The sequence below is a fragment of the Stenella coeruleoalba genome, assembly GCF_951394435.1.
Source record: "Stenella coeruleoalba genome assembly, chromosome: 2".
NCBI lineage: Eukaryota > Metazoa > Chordata > Mammalia > Artiodactyla > Delphinidae > Stenella > Stenella coeruleoalba.
This window is the reverse complement of record NC_137147.1, coordinates 148244656-148262810: the sequence shown is the minus strand read 5'-3', so window position 1 is coordinate 148262810 and position 18155 is coordinate 148244656. Positions and strand designations below refer to the sequence as shown.

The 18155-nt window shown below is 36.5% G+C and overlaps 1 protein-coding gene across 1 annotated transcript in view; it reads right to left on the bottom strand.

Moving 5' to 3' along the window:
- ADAM10 (ADAM metallopeptidase domain 10) overlaps positions 1-18155 on the bottom strand; it is a 111193-nt gene that overhangs the window by 27667 nt on the left and 65371 nt on the right. The window contains exons 7-9 of the mRNA XM_079914873.1: positions 16547-16639; positions 13294-13477; positions 1114-1277 (exon numbers count right to left, since the gene is read on the bottom strand). Of these exons, the coding sequence (XP_079770999.1) occupies positions 1114-1277; positions 13294-13477; positions 16547-16639 (441 nt within the window). The remainder of the gene's footprint in view (positions 1-1113; positions 1278-13293; positions 13478-16546; positions 16640-18155) is intronic.

Below are 18155 nucleotides of genomic sequence, written 5' to 3'. Positions count from 1 at the left end.
GCCGCACAGCGGCTGGGCCCGTGAGCCATGGCTGCTGAGCCTGCGTGTCCGGAGCCTGTGCTCCACAACGGGAGAGGCCACAACAGTGAGAGGCCCGCGTACCGCCAAAAAATAAATAAATAAATAAATAAATAAAATAAAATAAAATAAAATAAAATAAAATAAAAGATTGTAAAAAGAAAAACAACAACAAAGAAAAATATGCAACAGAGACTAAATATTGTCCCCCACACCTATTATGTTTACTAGTAGACTACAGAAAGTTTGCTGACCCGTCCTGGATATGAACGGAAGACTTTGCCGTACTATTTGTCTCTACTTTTATATATGTTACAAAGTTTTCATACCGAACGACTTTAAAAGAACAGTCTCATTCCACAGTAGAGAAAGACAAATCTAGTAAACCCCAATAATGCTTTAACAGAAACCAAACAAGAACCCAACAATTTGCTAACATTCAAAATGTACTTTAAGCAATGAAAAGTGATTCTCATTAAATAAATATTTGAATGAATCATGTGCCAGGAACTATTTTTTTTTTAATTTTTAAAAAAAATTTATTTATTTATTTTTGGCTGTGTTGGGTCTTCGTTGCTGCACGTGGGCTTTCTCTAGTTGCAGCGAGCGGGGGCAACTCTTCGTTGTGGTGCGCGGGCTTCTCATTGTGGTGGCTTCTCTTGTTGCAGTGCACGGGCTCTAGGTGCGCGGGCTTCAGTAATTGTGGCACACGGGCTTAGTTGCTCCGCGGCATGTGGGATCTTCCTGGACAAGAGCTCGAACCCGTGACCCCTGCGTTGGCAGCCAGAGTCTTAACAACTGCGCCAGCAGGGAAGTCCCCCAGGCACTATTCTAAGGTCAGGGGACACAGAAGTGAATGAAACAGACAAAATTCCTTGCTTTCATAGAATTCTGGCACTGTTGTGCTTATTTTCTTATTTTAATTACAAATATTCTATCTTCCTCCTTTTCAGTATTATGGTCAAGTACATTACTGTGTTCTGACATATAAAAACTAAACATTCATGTGTACTTGTTTTCACTGTAAACAACAAAAATTAAACAACGTGGAAGATTAGTAACTTTTAAAAAATGTAATAATTAAGCAATACTTACTGGAGATCCAAAGTTATGTCCAACTTCATGAGCAAATGTAATGTGAGAGACTTTGGGGGGTACATGAGACCCATAGTTCTGAACAGTAATAATTCCAGTGTTTAAAGACTTCTTCTTACCATCTGAATAAAGCTTACTTTTTTCACATATTCCTCCAGAGCTTCCTAATTCAAAACAAAATATGGCTAAAATTAGCATCTATTTCCCCCCAAATAATTTTCTAATATATGCTGTATTAACTTGAAACATTTTATATGTATTTTGAGTCCAAAATTGGTACACATGTATATCAAATACTCAAAAGTTTCTTTTGTCCAAGGTTAGGAAGTCATTTCAAATAAAAGTTTTAATGGCACACATATATTCCCAGGGTTGAATACAAAGTCCTTATAAAATGTTCCTCTTCATAACCAAAATGTCCTCCAATTTTTCTCCCATTAATTTAGCAAAACAAATATTTAAGAGTCTGTTCAATTTAAATATTTCAGCATTTACACTGGGTCAAATCCTACACCTCTTCATCTTGTAAAAAAAAAAAAACAAACAAAATAACAACTTATATTTAAGTTAAATGAAAGTTGAACAAAATATTCTCAAAGAGATTCTGAGAAAGTCACTGCTACCAATAATAGCAGTGATGCACAAGAGTATGTGATTCACTATCCTGAGAGGCAACATACAATGTATTCTTAAAAAAAGAAAAGAATTAGTGGTCGCACAGGCTGGGGGTAGGGGAAACAGGGAGAGACTGATAGAGGTACAAACTTCCAGTTATAAGAAGAATAAGGTCTGAGGATCTAATGTGTAACACATGATGGCTACAGTTGATAACACAGTATTGTATAAATGAAATTTGCCAGGAGAATAGAACTTAAACATTCTCACACATACACAAAAAGGAAAAAGGTAAATATGTGAGGTGATGGTTGTATTAATTAACTTGGTAGGGGGAATCCTTTCACAATACACAAATATCAAATCATCACACTGTGCACTTTAAATATCTTACAATTTTATTTGTCAATTATATATCTCTCAATAGCTTAAAAAAAGGAAAAAATATGTCAAGTGGGTAAAAAAAAAGGGAGGAGGGAATGAAGGAGAGAAGGTGGGAAGGGAGAGAAAGCAAATGTGGCAAAATGTTAACTGATTAATCTATCAGGAGTTCACTGTATACTACTCTTGCAACCTTTTGGCAAGTTTGAATTTTTTTTCAAAATAGGTTCAAAAAACTGAATTATGATTTTTCCAACATGTCTTGAGGATGCTTGCAAATTTTAAAAGAAAAATCTTCATTTTTACTTATATGATACATATTAAATCATTTTGTAGTTCACCTGTTCGTTTATAGTTCCTGAACGTCAGAGCTTAATACCGAAATGAAAATGCTTTCACATCTAAAGGCAGTTAATTTAAGAAATTAGAAAAAGAACAACAGCAAATCAGAAACTGGCTGGCCAATCATCGTCTTTATGTACACTAAACTGAGAAGACCACAGTACTTTAAATAACTATTAAAGACTTTCAGTGAGAAGTTCTTTGGTTTACATTCAGATTTAAGAGGTTACTCTATTTAATTATTTTAATTAAAATATCACATGGATTAGGATATTCTGATAACTGATCAAATTATTTCAAATTAGCTTTCTACTACATACAAAGTTACAACAAAGTTATTAAACCATTTTTAAAAGTCTAACATTTATAATCTCTGATAAAGCATACAATAGAAAGCAATTCAAAAAAGATGTACACAAATGGCATGACACTACAATTGCTGCCTTGTTCCTTTTAATATTAGAAAGTACATAGCAACAAATCATAAATTTAATGACTATTAGGATACAATTTAAGAAGCTGAAATGATAATGTGCTCTCACAGAAAACTAAGCTGAAAGGCTAAGTCATATGCAGATTTTAACCAGCAAAGGACTGAGAACCTCTACATTTAAAACTTACTACATCTTCTACACCAAAAACTGGATAGAAAGAAAACAGCAAATAATTTATGAATATTTAATATATTCTCTTAAGCTACCTCTACTTTTGAGTCCTCAACCTTGAGTCCTAAGGACTGTTATCATTATTTCTAAAAACTAGAAAAGATAGAAATAAGCACTCTGTATGTAATAATTACAGTCTATATGTTACAGTTTTAAACAAATAGTAAATTAATATCCTGCCTCATCGAAGATCTGTCATATGCAAATTGGTCCAATGCAGTACTGGCAAACTTGAATTAAGCATAGAAGATTCCACGCTGCAAATCTTTGTCAGTTAAAAAAAAAATGTAAATAGCATATATTAAAAACTCTGATAATATACCTTCTGTATTTTTAAGGTCTATCTAATTTAAAGGAAGATCATACATAAACTTAAGTGTACTCTTCTGAAATATAGTCTTTATAATTCATATCTTGTTCAACATCTTAACTGCTTTTGGTTTTAATAACTGTTGTTTATTTGGAAAGTTTATTACTTGCTACACAGACTAACAGCATATGTTGGAATAATTCAGTTATACAGGAAGAAATAAAATACTATGTCTAATATTATAAGTCACGGTTTAACTTTTTAAATACTGCAACCACTTTTGATATGCCAGAAACTCAATTAATGATATCATAAATACCTATAGCTAAGCCATAACTCAAGTTCAGTAATTGCTTTACATTGTAAATTTAAGATTTTACTACATATAGTCATTACTGAAAAACAGAAATTATGTAATGAGAAGAATAAAATGTTTTTAATTTGAGTCAAAAGCAATTATTGATGGATGGATGACTCAGTGACCAACAAAGAAGTATGACATTTTTCTATCTACAGGATAGTCTGAAAGCTAGTCACAGAATATCAGTCTTAAACTTTAAAAAAGACTCCCCCAAAAGAAAAAAATTATAAAAACTACAGGGTAGTATAATACCTTGACAGAATCCATAAATAAAGTTTTGATGTGAGCAGGCCTAAATATCTAAAACAATAGTATCATGCTGACCATACAATATTAATCTGAGCAGTAATTTTGAAGCAGACATTAGTACCACTCCCAGATAGGTTATTAGGAAATGTCTGAGGGTATTTCTTTATCTGTCAAGTCTGGGGAGCAGTACTCACATGTAATGGGTAGGGACCAAAGATGTTAAACATCCTGCAAGGGACAATCCAGACCTGTACAAAATGTCAATATTAAGTGTCCTCTATTCTAATGATGTAATATTTTAATGACATAATTCTCCTAGCCTTTTAATTACACTTTCAAACAGGTTAAGAATGCAAGGAATATCAAGGACATTGGCTCAAGATGGCAGAGTAGAGGACGTGTGCTCACTCCCTCTGGCGAGAGCACCAGAATCACAACTAACTGCTGAACAATCATGGACAGGAAGACACTGGAACTCACCAAAAAAGATACCCCACATCCAAAGACAAAGGATAAGCCACAATGAGATGGGAGGAGGGGCACAATCACAGTAAAATCAAATCCCATAACTGCTGGATGGGTGACTCACAAACTGGAGAACACTTATATCACAGAAGTCCACCCAATGCAGTGAATGTTCTGAGCCCCACGTGAGGCTTCCCAACCTGGGGGTCTGACACAACCTGGCGGTGCAGAAGGGAGTGGCACAATATGTTTAAAGTGATGAAAGGGAAGGACCTATAACCAAGATTACTCTACCCGGCAAGGATCTTATCCAGGTTTGATGGAGAAATCAAAAGCTTTACAGACAAGCAAAAGCTAAGAGAATTCAGCACCACCAAACCAGCTCTAGAACAAATGCTAAAGGAATTTCTCTAAGTGGGAAACACAAGAGAAGAAAAGGACCTACAAAAACAAACCCATAACAATTAAGAAAATGGTAACAAGAACAGACATATTGATAATTACCTTAAACATAAATGGATTAAATGCTCCAACCAAAAGACATAGGCTCGCTGAATGGTTACAAAAACAAGACCCATATATATGTGCTGTCTACAAGAGACCCACTTCAGACCTAGGGACACATACAGACTGAGAGTGAGGGGATGGAAAAAGATATTCCATGCAAATGAAAATCAAAAGAAAGCTGGAGTAGCAATACTCATATCAGATAAAATACACTTTAAAATAAAGAATGTTACAAGAGACAAGGAAGGACACTACATAATGATCAAGGGATCAATCCAAGAAGAAGATATAACAACGATAAATATATATGCACCCAACACAGAAGCACCTCAATACATAAGGCAACTGCTAACAGCTATAAAAGAGGAAATAGACAGTAACACAATAATAGTGGGGGACTTTAACACCTCACTTACACCAATGGACGGATCATCCAAACAGAAAATTAATAAGGAAACACAAGCTTTAAATGACACAATAGACCAGATAGATTTAACTGATATTAATTGGACATTCCATCCAAAAACAGCAGATTACACTTTCTTCTCAAGTGCACATGGAACATTCTCCAGGATACATCACATTGTGGGTCACAAATCAAGCCTCAGTAAATTTAAGAAAATTGAAACCATATCAAGCATCTTTAACCACAATGCTATGAGATTAGAAATCAATTACAGTGAAAAAAAACCTAAGAAACACAAACACATGGAGGCTAAACAATACATTACTAAATAACCAAGAGATCACTGAAGAAATCAAAGAGGAAATCAAAAAATACCTAGAGACAAACTACAATGAAAACACAATGATCCAAAACCTATGGGATGCAAAAAAAACAGTTCTAAGAGGGAAGTTTATAGCAATACAAGCCTACCTCAAGAAACAAGAGAAACCTCAAATAAACAATCTAACCTTAAACCTAAAGGAACTAGAGAAAGAACAAACAAAGCTCAAAGTTAGTAGAAAGAAAGAAATCATAAAGATCAGAGCAGAAATAAATGAAATAGAAACAAAGAAAACAATAGCAAAGATCAATAAAACTAAAAGCTGGTTTTTTGAGAAGAAAAACAAAACTGATAAACCTTTAGCCAGACTCATCAAGAAAAAGAGGGAGAGGACTCAAATCAATAAAATTAGAAATGAAAAAGGAGAAGTTACAACAGACACCGCAGAAATACAAAGCATCCTAAGAGACTACCACAAGCAACTCTATGCCAATAAAATGGACAACTTGGAAGAAATGGACAAATTCTTAGAAAGGTGTAACCTTCCAAGACTGAACCAGGAAAATATGAACAGACCAATCACAAGTAATGAAATTGAAACTGTGATTAAAAATCTTCCAACAAACAAAAGTCCAGGACCATATGGCTTCACAGGTGAATTCTATCAAATATTTAGAGAAGAGTGAACACTCATCATTATCAAACTCTTCCAAACACTTCCAGAGGAAGAAACACTCCCAAACTCCTTCTGAGGCCGCCATCACCCTGATACCAAAACCAGACAAAGATACTACAAAAAAAGAAAATTACAGACCAGTATCACTAAGGAATATAGATGCAAAAATCCTCAACAAAATACTAGCAAACAGAATCCAAAACACATTAAGAGGATCATACACCATGATCAAGTAGGATTTACCCCAGGAATGCAAGGATTCTTCAATATATGCAAATCAATCAATGTGATACACCATATTAACAAACTGAAGAATAAAAAGCATATAATCATCTCAATAGATGCAGAAAAAGCTTTTGACAAAATTCAACACCGTTTATGATAAAAACTCTCCAGAAAGTGGGCAGAGAGGGAAACTACCTCAACATAATAAAGGCCATATTCAACAAACCCACAGCAAAAATCATTCTCAATGGTGAAAAACTGTATTTCCTTTAAGATCAGGAACAAGACAAGGAAGTCCACTCTCGCCACTATTATTCAACATAGTTTTGGAAGTCCTAGCCACAGCAATCAGAGAAGAAAAAGAAATAAAAGTAATACAAATTGGAAAAGAAGAAGTAAAGCTGTCACTGTTTGCAGATGACATGACGCTGTACATAGAGAATCCTAAAGTTGCCACCAGAAAACTACTAGAGCTAATCAATGAATTTGGTAAAGTAGCAGGATACAAAATTAATGCACAGAAATCTCTTGCATTCCTATACACTAATGATGAAAAATCTGAAAGAGAAATTAAGGAAACACTCCCATTTACCACTGCAACAAAAAGAATAAAATACCTAGGAATAAACCTACCTAGGGAGACGAAAGACCTGCATGCAGAAAACTATAAGACACTGATGAAAGAAATTAAAGATGATACAAACAGATGGAGAGATATACCATGTTCTTGGATTGGAAGAATCAACATTGTGAAAATGACTATACTATCCAAAGCAATCTACAGATTCAATGCAATCCTTATCAAATTACCTTTTTTTACAGAACTAGGATAAAATATCTTAAAATTTGTATGGAGACACAAAAGACCCGGAAAAGCCAAAGCAGTCTCAAGGGAAAAAAGGGAGCTGGAGGAATCAGACTCCCTGACTTCAGACTATACTACAAAGCTACAGTAATCAAGACAATATGGTATTGGACCAAAAACAGAAATATAAATCAATGGAACAGGATAGAAAGCCCAGAGATAAACCCACGCACCTATGGTCAACTAATCTATGACAAAGGAGGCAAGGACATACAATGGAGAAGAGACAGCCTCTTCAATAAGTGGTGCTGGGAAAACTGGACAGCTACATGTAAAACAATGAAATTAGAACACTCCTTAACACCATACACAAAAATAAACTCAAAATGGATTAGTGACCTAAATGTAAGACTGGATACTCTAAAACTCTTAGAGGAAAACATAGGAAGAACACTCCTTGACAGAAATCACAGCAAGATCTTTTTTGATCCACCTCCTAGAGTAACAGAAATAAAAATAAACAAATGGGACCTAATGAGACTTTAAAGCTTTTGCAAAGCAAAGGAAACTACAAATAAGACGAAAAGACAACCCTCAGAATGGGAGAAAATATTTGCAAACGAATCAATGGACAGAGGATTAATCTCCAAAATATATAAACAGCTCATGCAGCTCAATATTTAAAAAAAAGCAACCCAATCAAAAAATGGGCCGAAGACCTAAACAGACATTTTTCCAAAGACGACATACAGATGGCCAAGAAGCACATGAAAAGCTTCTCAACATCACTAATTATTACAGAAATGATAATCAAAACTACAATGAGTTATCACCTCACACCAGTTAGAATGGGCATCAACAGAAAATCTACAAACAACAAATGCTGGAGAGGGTGTGGAGAAAAGGGAACCCTCTTGCAATGTTGGTGGGAATGTAAATTGATACAGCCACTAGGGAGAACAGTATGGGGGCTCCTTAAAAAACTAAAAATAGAATTACCATACGACCCAGCAATCCCACTACTGGGCATGTACCCTGAGAAAAGCATAATTCAAAAAGACACATGCACCCCAATGTTCATTGCAGCACTATTTACAATAGCCAGGTCATGGAAGCAACCTAAATGCCCATCAACAGACGAATGGATAAAGATGTGGTACCTATATACAATGGAATATTACTCAGCCATAAAAAGGAATGAAGTTGGGTCATTTGTAGAGATGTGGATGGATCTAGAGACTGTCATACAGAGTGAAATAAGTCAGAAAGAAAAACAAATATCGTATGTTAACGCATATATGTGGAACCTAGAAAAATGGTACAGATGAACCAGTTTGCAGGGCAGAAAGAGAGACACAGATGTAGAGAACAAATGTATGGACACCAAGGGGGGGAAAGTGGTGGGGGGTGTGTGTGTGTGTGTGTGATGAATTGGGAGACTGGGATTGACATGTATAAACTAATATGTATAAAACCGATAACTAATAAGAACCTGGCCTATAAAAAAATAAATAAAATAAAATTCAAAAAAAGAAGAATATCAACTAAAGTAGAAGGAATGATAAAAAAAAGAATTCGATAGGCTGTGGGTTATATTGAGAACCTCATTTTGAGCTCTGCATGTGGTCAAATTCTAATACGTAAAATCAAACTAAAATTTCTAAACTAAGAAAAAACAGAAGAGACAATTTCTACCAAATCAAAGGTCTCAAAGAATGTTCTTTACAAATGCTCAGAGGAATACTGAATGGTTCAGGATTAGCTCTGGAGATGAACTCCAGAGCTAGCCTTTTTCAGTGACCTGGCAAAGTGAGACTATGTTCATTGGGTTAACTGATAACATTAACAGGGATAATAGATGAGCAGAATGTGCCTTAATAAACCAAAAAATAAAGGCCCCTCAAAAAGCTGGTTAGGGGGCTTCCCTGGTGGCGCAGTGGTTGAGAGTCCGCCTGCCGATGCAGAGGACACGTGTTCGTGCCCCAGTCTGGGAAGATCCCACATGCCATGGAGCGGCTGGGCCCGTGAGCCATGGCCGCTGAGCCTGCGCGTCCGGAGCCTGTGCTCCGCAACGGGAGAGACCACAACAGTGAGAGGCCCGCGTACCGCAAAAAAAAACCAACTTTGTTAGGGAACCAATGTTTTGGCCTCTAAAATAAGAGGCTACTACCTGCTTAACACAGAACTGTGTTTATATAAAGAGAAGTTTAGAGTAATCTTTCTAGATTCATATTCAAGACTATCTTTGTTTTGGAGACCAGACTCCTCCCTTTTGGGGGCTCCATTCCAGGCCCTCTATAATTTCAAATGGAAGCCTCCAAGTCATCCCAGCTCACAAGCTGTTTCTACTTATTATGGAGTTGGGGCAGGAGGTACTGTTTTTCTCATTGAGGTAACTGAAGGCAGTACCCAACCACAATAAGAAATATTAAAAGAACAAGTAAAAAGTAGTATTAACAAGACTTAAAGACAAGAAACCTACTATTCAAATGTTTTAACCCTCATTGCTTTTCCCAGCTTAACTGAGTCAGTGAAGAGGACTACAACGAATAATTTGAGTAACTATTCTGTGAAAATTAACACAACAGTATCAAAACAAAATCCTTTCCACTACCATATATTTGAATAGTGAAACAGCTGCAGAGTTAAATGATACAACAGAAATTAATTAGGCCAAATAAAAATGAAAAAGATTAAGAAACAGTAATATCACAAGCTGAACAGATCAGCTATAAAATGATATTTTAAAAAATAGTGTAACAGCAAGCATTACGAAGATCTACATGCAGAAACATGAAGTATCAAAGGAAGGGCAAAGACAGAAGAAATTACAATGAAAAATAAACAAGCTGAAGCAAAATGATTTACCTGCATTTATAGAGACAGAACAGACAAGGACCCCGTCTCCTAGTTCCCAAACCAGTGCTCTTCTAATTATGCCTTGACAATTACCCAAAATGATGCCTAAATAATACAGAGTAGTACTGTTTTATAACTCATCTCTCTTAAGAAAGAAGGAAATAGATTCCATCTCTGCTTAGATCCAGGAAACATTTCAACTTCTTCTTGGAAATGTCTTAGAAAGATAAAAGTAGGATGTTACATTATAATAATACCTAGTAAAATAACTACCAAATGCACAAAACCTGGAGTCAAAAGGTCCAGATTCTAGGTTCTGTGAGATACTGGGTTGTTGACAAAGTTTCTGAATCCAATCCACCTGTATAATGGAGGAAATATTACCTACACCTCATAACGGAACTGAATTAATCAGTAAGAGCAAATACATAAAGTTCCTTATAAAATAATAAAATGTAGGTGAAATAAACTCAGTTCAGGTAGTCTAAGGGCAAAGGGAAGTGAAGAAGAAAGCTGTCAAGGCAGGTATCTTATTCTAGAAAAAGTTGTGTCAAAGGAACAAAGATCCCTTCTCTTTGCCACTCTGGCCCCATTCTTCCTGCCGAGCCCCTCCCCAGAAGCTCTTAGAAAAAGGCTTCTGAGAGCTGGAGTTAGGGGTTTAACACAGAGTAAAGGAAGAGGGCATCAGATGAAGAACGCAATGACAAAAATACAAGTTACGTAGCCCATCATTTTCAATCCAGAACTGCTGCTTCAATAAAATAAGCACCGTTTCATAAAATAAGTGGTCCAGATATCATAAACAACTAGAAAGAAAAACTAACTCTCCCCCCAAACCCATAACCCCAGTCCAATCATGAGAAAAACATCAAAAAGACTGCAACAGAGGGGCATCCTACAACATTCCTGACCAATACTCCTCAAAATTGTCAAGGTTATAAAAAAACAAGAAAAGTCTGAGAAACCATCACAGCCAAGAACTAAAGAGGCATGACAATTAAACGGACTGTGGTATCCTGGACAAGATCTTGGAACAGAAGAAGGACCGTAGTAAAAACTAAAGAAATCTGAATAAACTATGGGCTGACTTTAGTTAACAATAGTGTACCAGTATTGGTTGATTAATTGTAACAAATGTACCATACTAATGTAAGCTGTTAATAATATAGGAAGGTAGTGGAGACGACTCTATCTGCTCATTTTTTTCTATAAATCTAAAACTGTTCTAAATATACAGTCTATTTTTTTTTTTTTAAAGTAGACATGAGGATATCTGAAGTTTCAGGAAAATTTGACCAAGCTCTCTCAGGACCATTACATTCTTAATGAACAGGAGTCTGGAGTTGGAAATGCAAAATGGCAGAAAGTTTTTAGTCTGAGATCATCCAATCATTTGCCCAGGAGACATTTTGTGAGCAAAAATATTAAGATGGTGGTTTGCAGACTTTAGTATGCATCAGAAACACCTGGAGGGCCTCTTCAAACAAAGGCTGATGGGCTCCACACCTGGAGTTTCTGATCTAGTAGACCTGAGTGAGGCCCATGGATTTACATTTCTAACAAGTTCCCAGGTAATACAGATGCTGCTAGTCCATGGAGCACACTTCAAGAGCCACTATATTAATGGTAATATATAAAGAAAAATGAATCCCTGAGTTTCTATAGTACTTACTGATGATTAAGGAGAACGGACTATAAACTATGTGATAAAATTATCCAACTAACCAAGGAGGGGAAAAGAAATTTCAGAATATAAAAGTTATAAAACGTGAATTATCATAGGAAAGAGTGAGTTGTACAATCTGCTGACAACGCAAGTAACACAAAACCAACACAGATCATTTTAAAGGACAAATATACAAAAATACTGCACTATGATATATGCAGCCTATGACATAAACTTGTACTTTAATGACATCATGAAATTGAGTACACTTTAAAATGTGGAAGAAAAAAAAGCTTTGGAAACTAAAAAGGATATTCATTGCTGGCTTAAAAAAAAAGAGCAAGTATAAAAGCAAAAATACAGTATTAAAGATGTTAAATATGCATAACAAACCAAAGAATAAACTAAGAATAGAAAAGCCTGTCTTGCCCTGGATAAAGCAGAAGTTTATACTTTGAAAAAGATAGAAATTATGTATCAGAAGGAGAAACTGCTGTGTATAGCTCAGAAGGTGACAGACTACTGATCAAATTCTATATGGCAAAATTTATATTCAAAGAATTCGGGATTCTTTCTACTCATCTTTCAATTCATCAATTTCTCTAAAATAGGCTACTGAACTTATTACACTGTGACTCACAGACCCCCACCCCAACTGCAATGGCAAGGGGATTATCCCATTCGGGCTTTCTCAGTGACAGTAGCTTTCATGGCTAAGGCAGAGAGACCCCAGGGGAACGTGGGGCCATGAAATCAAGCCAGTGGAGCTATGGGTACTGGGCCTCCTGCCCACATCTCTTTTCAGGCAACACTTCCCTTTTGTTAAAATAAAGGTGAGAAATAATAATAATAAAGGCAGTCTTTCTTTTCTTTCTACCTGCTATTCCCGAGTAGGATTTCTCTGCTCTTTATCTCATGGCAGAAGAAGCAAGAACACAGTTTTCCCCTTTTGACTCTAAAAACCTCTCCCCATCCCCCTACCTCCCAAAATAATTAATTACATTAACTTTTGTTAAAAAATTAATATTTTGCTTTTCAGTTTCAGAACTAAGTACCACTTTTTCCCATAAAATTATTTATTTCAGCTACTGAATGTACCAAATGTCAGGATATCTCCCTGTTAGTACTCATTTACTCATTTCAAAATAAAAAGCTGCTTCAACTATTTTTCCATTTACATATGCTTATGAATTCTGCCTAACTCAAGATGTATACATTCAGATACTGTACAGGCATCACTTTCTCCTATACTTTGTAAAATTCAATCCATCAAGAGAACTGCTTTTCATTTCAAGTAGTAAGTCAAGACATATATAGATAAACTACCTGAAGGTGCTCCAACCCAAGCCAGACCAAGGACACCATCATCAAAATCTCGGTCTGTGAAGACATAGGCCAAACAGTAGTCATCATGATTCTGCTCAGAATTTAATTCCAGAAACTTCTCCACACCAATATTTGGAAAACGGAAGGGATTTGTAGGGTCCTTCTCATCAGCAGTTGTGTTGATCTAAAATCCAAAACAATGATTTTAACAAGCAACCAATGTTAGCAGAGCCTTAGTGTAAGTAGTATCTTCCTGGACAATATGCTTGGGGCCCAAGGAAGTCAGGCCTAAATTAAAGCTTCTACAGTTATTCCCACTACCTCCATCCCTGATCTAATCAGAGAAGCCAAAAAGGGAGGAGGCAAGGAGGGAGGGAGGAGGGAAGGAAGGAAGGATGGAAGGGTAGGGGAATTAAAACTGAGTATATTACATTTCTGAGCAAGTGTTCACAGATTCCTGAACACTGAACACCTGGGATGGGAAAACAAGTTCTGCTTTCAAAATTTCCAATAAGGAAGTACAGTTTCTCAATTTAATCATTTGATGAGTCTCCTTTAGTGCTAATCTCCTACATATGATGACAAGTATGACATAAAACTCTATATTTCAGCTAATTAATATAACATAAAAGAAATATTGAACCCAAAACTGTCAATTCAGCAGACAAATCACATTCTTCGTTCTCCTTGCCTAGAGTCTTGAGTCAAGCACAACTAATTTCAAGTTCAATCTTTTCCCCTGAATGTGATCAAGAATTTTTTTTTTCTTTGCCAATTCATTTCTCTTATTATTTCAAGCTGAGTTCCTCCAGAATGTTTCCTTCCACACTTAGCTACTATACTCCTGGGTGCAGGTTCCTCCTTCACAATATGAAGAATAATCAGTTCTGATACCAAACTTCAACTGAAACAAAAGCTTTCATTTACTACTCATTGCTTCCTTTCAGAGACCTCTGCCTAACCTCTGAAGTCCTAGAACAATTTGGTTTTCCCCAAGTAAGTCAGAGAATTACATACAAGACTGTTGGTAGAGAATAAAAAGGAATATGTATGAGAGTAAACATTGCTTAGAAGGGAAATCTCAGTCTATTGAAAATATCAGTGATAAGGCTATTACAATTAATAAAATGAAAACTATAGGTCTTTTTAGGATCCACATCTTTCAGTAAAAACCAAGGAGCTTACAAACAGGATGGCAGAAACACCACTGAAGGCAATTGCCTAAAGACAGATATGAGATCATCTGGTTTATCCATTAACAATTAACCAGAAACAATCAGTTATGGTCATCTAACACACACACACACACACACACACACACACACACACACACACACACACACACACATATCCAAAAACAAGAACACTATACATTAAAGGTAGCCCATGCTTAGAGACATGCTGCATATCGCTTTTTCCCACTAAACATAGAAATGAAATTCTCTGACACTTCTGTAATATTGGCTACAAATAAAAACTGCATCTAAATTTTAGTTACCTATATTAAAATGGGATGATTAATTTTTTCTTAATAAATTTATTTATTTAAACTAAAGTTTTAATCTCAGTTAAAGGCCTGAAAAACAACTAATCGCCACATAACTTTTTTTTTTTTTTTTTTTTGCAGTATGCGGGCCTCTCACCGTTGTGGCCTCTCCCGTTGCGGAGCACAGGCTCCGGACGCGCAGGCTCAGCGGCCATGGCTCACGGGCCCAGCCGCTCCGCGGCATGTGGGATCTTCCCGGACCGGGGCATGAACCCGTGTCCCCTGGATCGGCAGGCAGACTCTCAACCACTGCGCCACCAGGGAAGCCCCACATAACTCTTTTATATACATGCATCTATTCATAATGCAAATTATTTTAGTCAAACAAATGTGTTTCACTAAAATTTGTTCAGGTGTTCTCTACTTTTCACTACTTTGCATTTCATTGCTCTGTCTACTAAATAGCAATATTTATAACACATCACTTTTACTTGCTCATTTAAAGGTTTATATTGCTCTCAAAATACATGAAAGCAATTGATTACAAACAGTTCTTATACGGTATATCGAACCATATTTCACCTTAAGGCAATCCAATGTAATAATTAATCATGTCACTTCTAAAAGTAAGGACCACTTTCAGCTATTTTTTAAAATATATTACATGTATGTACTAAAACTATAATCTAGTCAACAATATTTTAAGAAGAATAAAAGCACAAAATATAAAGAAACCCTGTGGGGTAGTCCCTGGTGGTCTGGTGGTTAGGACTCAGCGCTTTCACTGTCAAGGGCCTGGGTTCGATCTCTGTTTGGGGAACTAAGATGCCGCAAGCTACCGGCGCAGCCAAAAAAACGCTGCACAGCCATGTGGCACAGCAAAAAATAAATAAATAAATAACATTAAAAAAAATAAAAGCCATTAAAAATAATTTTTTTTTAAATAAAGAAATCCTGTGGCAAGTACTTTTGTAAAATGATGATTTTTAAAACCCAGGTTATCTAGCTTATAAACTCAGATTCTTAAAAGCTTTATACTTCGAAAGAATTCATATTTAGAAAATTTTTGAAACAGTCCAACTTTTTAATAATAATATTTACTTATTAACAATTTATAACATTAAAACTAAGAATCAGTAGTTCTGGATCAGCATTTCTCAAAATGTGCACTGCAGGTCTTTGGAGTTTCAGCTGATGTTAATACAAAAAGGTTAAATTAGCTTAGAAAAATATGGATTTCTTTCCCAAAGGATTTCTCAAAACTTGAAATACATTAGTGTGCACTGTTAAATTTCAAGAGGAAACAGTATTAAGTGTTTTTCCAACTTCCAAGTGTATTTAACCACTGTATCTATCCTTCCCTCTGCTGCAGCATCAAATGGGACACACTGTGAAATATACTGCATAAGGCAAATCTGAAGAAACTGGGGAATAATATCAGGGAGAAAAATGTCAAGTACGGTATCTGCAGTTACTTAGAGCGCTTTCTAACTGGTATGTTAATCAGATAGATAGAAAACAGTACTTTCTACCATACCTCTTCTGCAGTCCAGATTAAAGCCCTATAGATTTCATTAAGTCATAAACCCAAGTATCCCCTCTGTGTGTGTGTAAAACCCAAGAGTAAAGCTAACCTGCATCAGCACATACAACTTAACTATTTAATGCATGAAGATGAAGTAAAAGTCAAGCATTTTTCTTTTTGTAAACATGATCCTTATTGTTTCTCTTTCTTAATGTTCTTAACTACTGAAATTCCTTACTTACTCTTATGCGTTTCACCATGAAACTGATATTACGGATTCCAGAGAAGTCTGTGGTCTGGTAAATTGTATCAATCGCTTTAACATGACTGGATATCTATTGATTTAAAAAAAAAAGACATTTTAGAGGCAATGTTGAAATGTGAAAAAGACTGTGAATTTCCATTTCCCAAATCAAGAATTATTCATATTCCACCACATTCAAATTTTAAAATGTCAATATCATATACTAGATGAAAGGATGAAAAAGATTAGTGAGCTGGAACTGAGAAGGGAAATTCAGTGACTTTTCCATATTTTTCTCTGGCCAAAACCAAACATGTACTCTTGCCTCAGTCATATATTGGGTTGGCCAAAAAGTTCCTTTGGTTTTTAAGTAAAAATAAAAGACATTTTTCATTTTCACCAAGAACTTTATTGGACAATGTATTCACCATTTTGTTCCACTACCTTCTGCCATTTTTCAGGCAACTTCATAATTCCATTCCCAAAACTTTTTATCTTTTCAAGCAAAGAACTGTTCCAGGTACCTTTTACAGTCTTCCAGATAATTGAAATTTTTTCCATTAAGAGAATTTAGTAAAGACCAAAATAAATGGAAATCTGAAGGTGCACATAAATGGAAATCTGAAGGGGATGAATCAGAACTTCCCAGCCAAGCTGTAACAGTTTTTGCCTGGTCATCAAAAAAACATGCGGTCTTGTGTTATCCTGATAGAAGATTCTGTGTTTTTTGTTGACTAATTCCGGACGCTTTTTGTCGAGTGCCACTTTCAGTTGGTCTAGCTGGGAGCAGTACTAGCTGGAATTAATCGTTTGGTTTTCCATTAGGAGCTCATAATAGAGGACTCCCTTCCAATCGCACCATCTACACAACATCACCTACTCTGGACGAAGACCGGCCTTTTTTTTTTTTTTTTTTTTTTTTTGCGGTACGCGGGGCTCTCACTGTTGTGGCCTCTCCCGTTGCGGAGCACAGGCTCCGGACGCGCAGGCTCAGCGGCCATGGCTCACGGGCCCAGCCGCTCCGCGGCATGTGGGATCCTCCCGGACCGGGGCACAAACCCGTGTCCCCTGCATCGGCAGGCGGACTCCCAACCACTGCGCCACCAGGGAAGCCCTCGAAGACCGGCCTTTGGTGTGGTTGGTGGTGGTTCATTTTGCTTGCCCCACGATCTCTTCCGTTCCACATTATTGTACAGCAGGGGTCCCCAACCCCTGGGCTGCGGACCAGTAGTGGTCCTCGGCCTGTTAGGAACTGGGCCACACAGCAGGAGGTGAGCAGTGGGCGAGCAAACGAAGCTTCATCTGCGGCTCCCCATCACTCACATTACCGCCTGACCCATCCCCCCGACCCCCATCTGTGGAAAAACTGTCTTCCACAAAACCAGTCCCTGGTGCCAAAAAGGTTGGGGACCAATGTTGAACAGTATCCACTTTTCATTGCCCGTCACAATTTGTTTTAAAAAGCAGAACGTTTTCGTTACGTTTAAGTAGAGAATCACATGCGGAAATACGGGCAAGAAGGTTTTTTTCGCTCAACTTTCGTGGAACCCAAACATCAAAGCTATTAACATAACCGAGCTGGTACAAATGATTTTCAGTGCTTGATT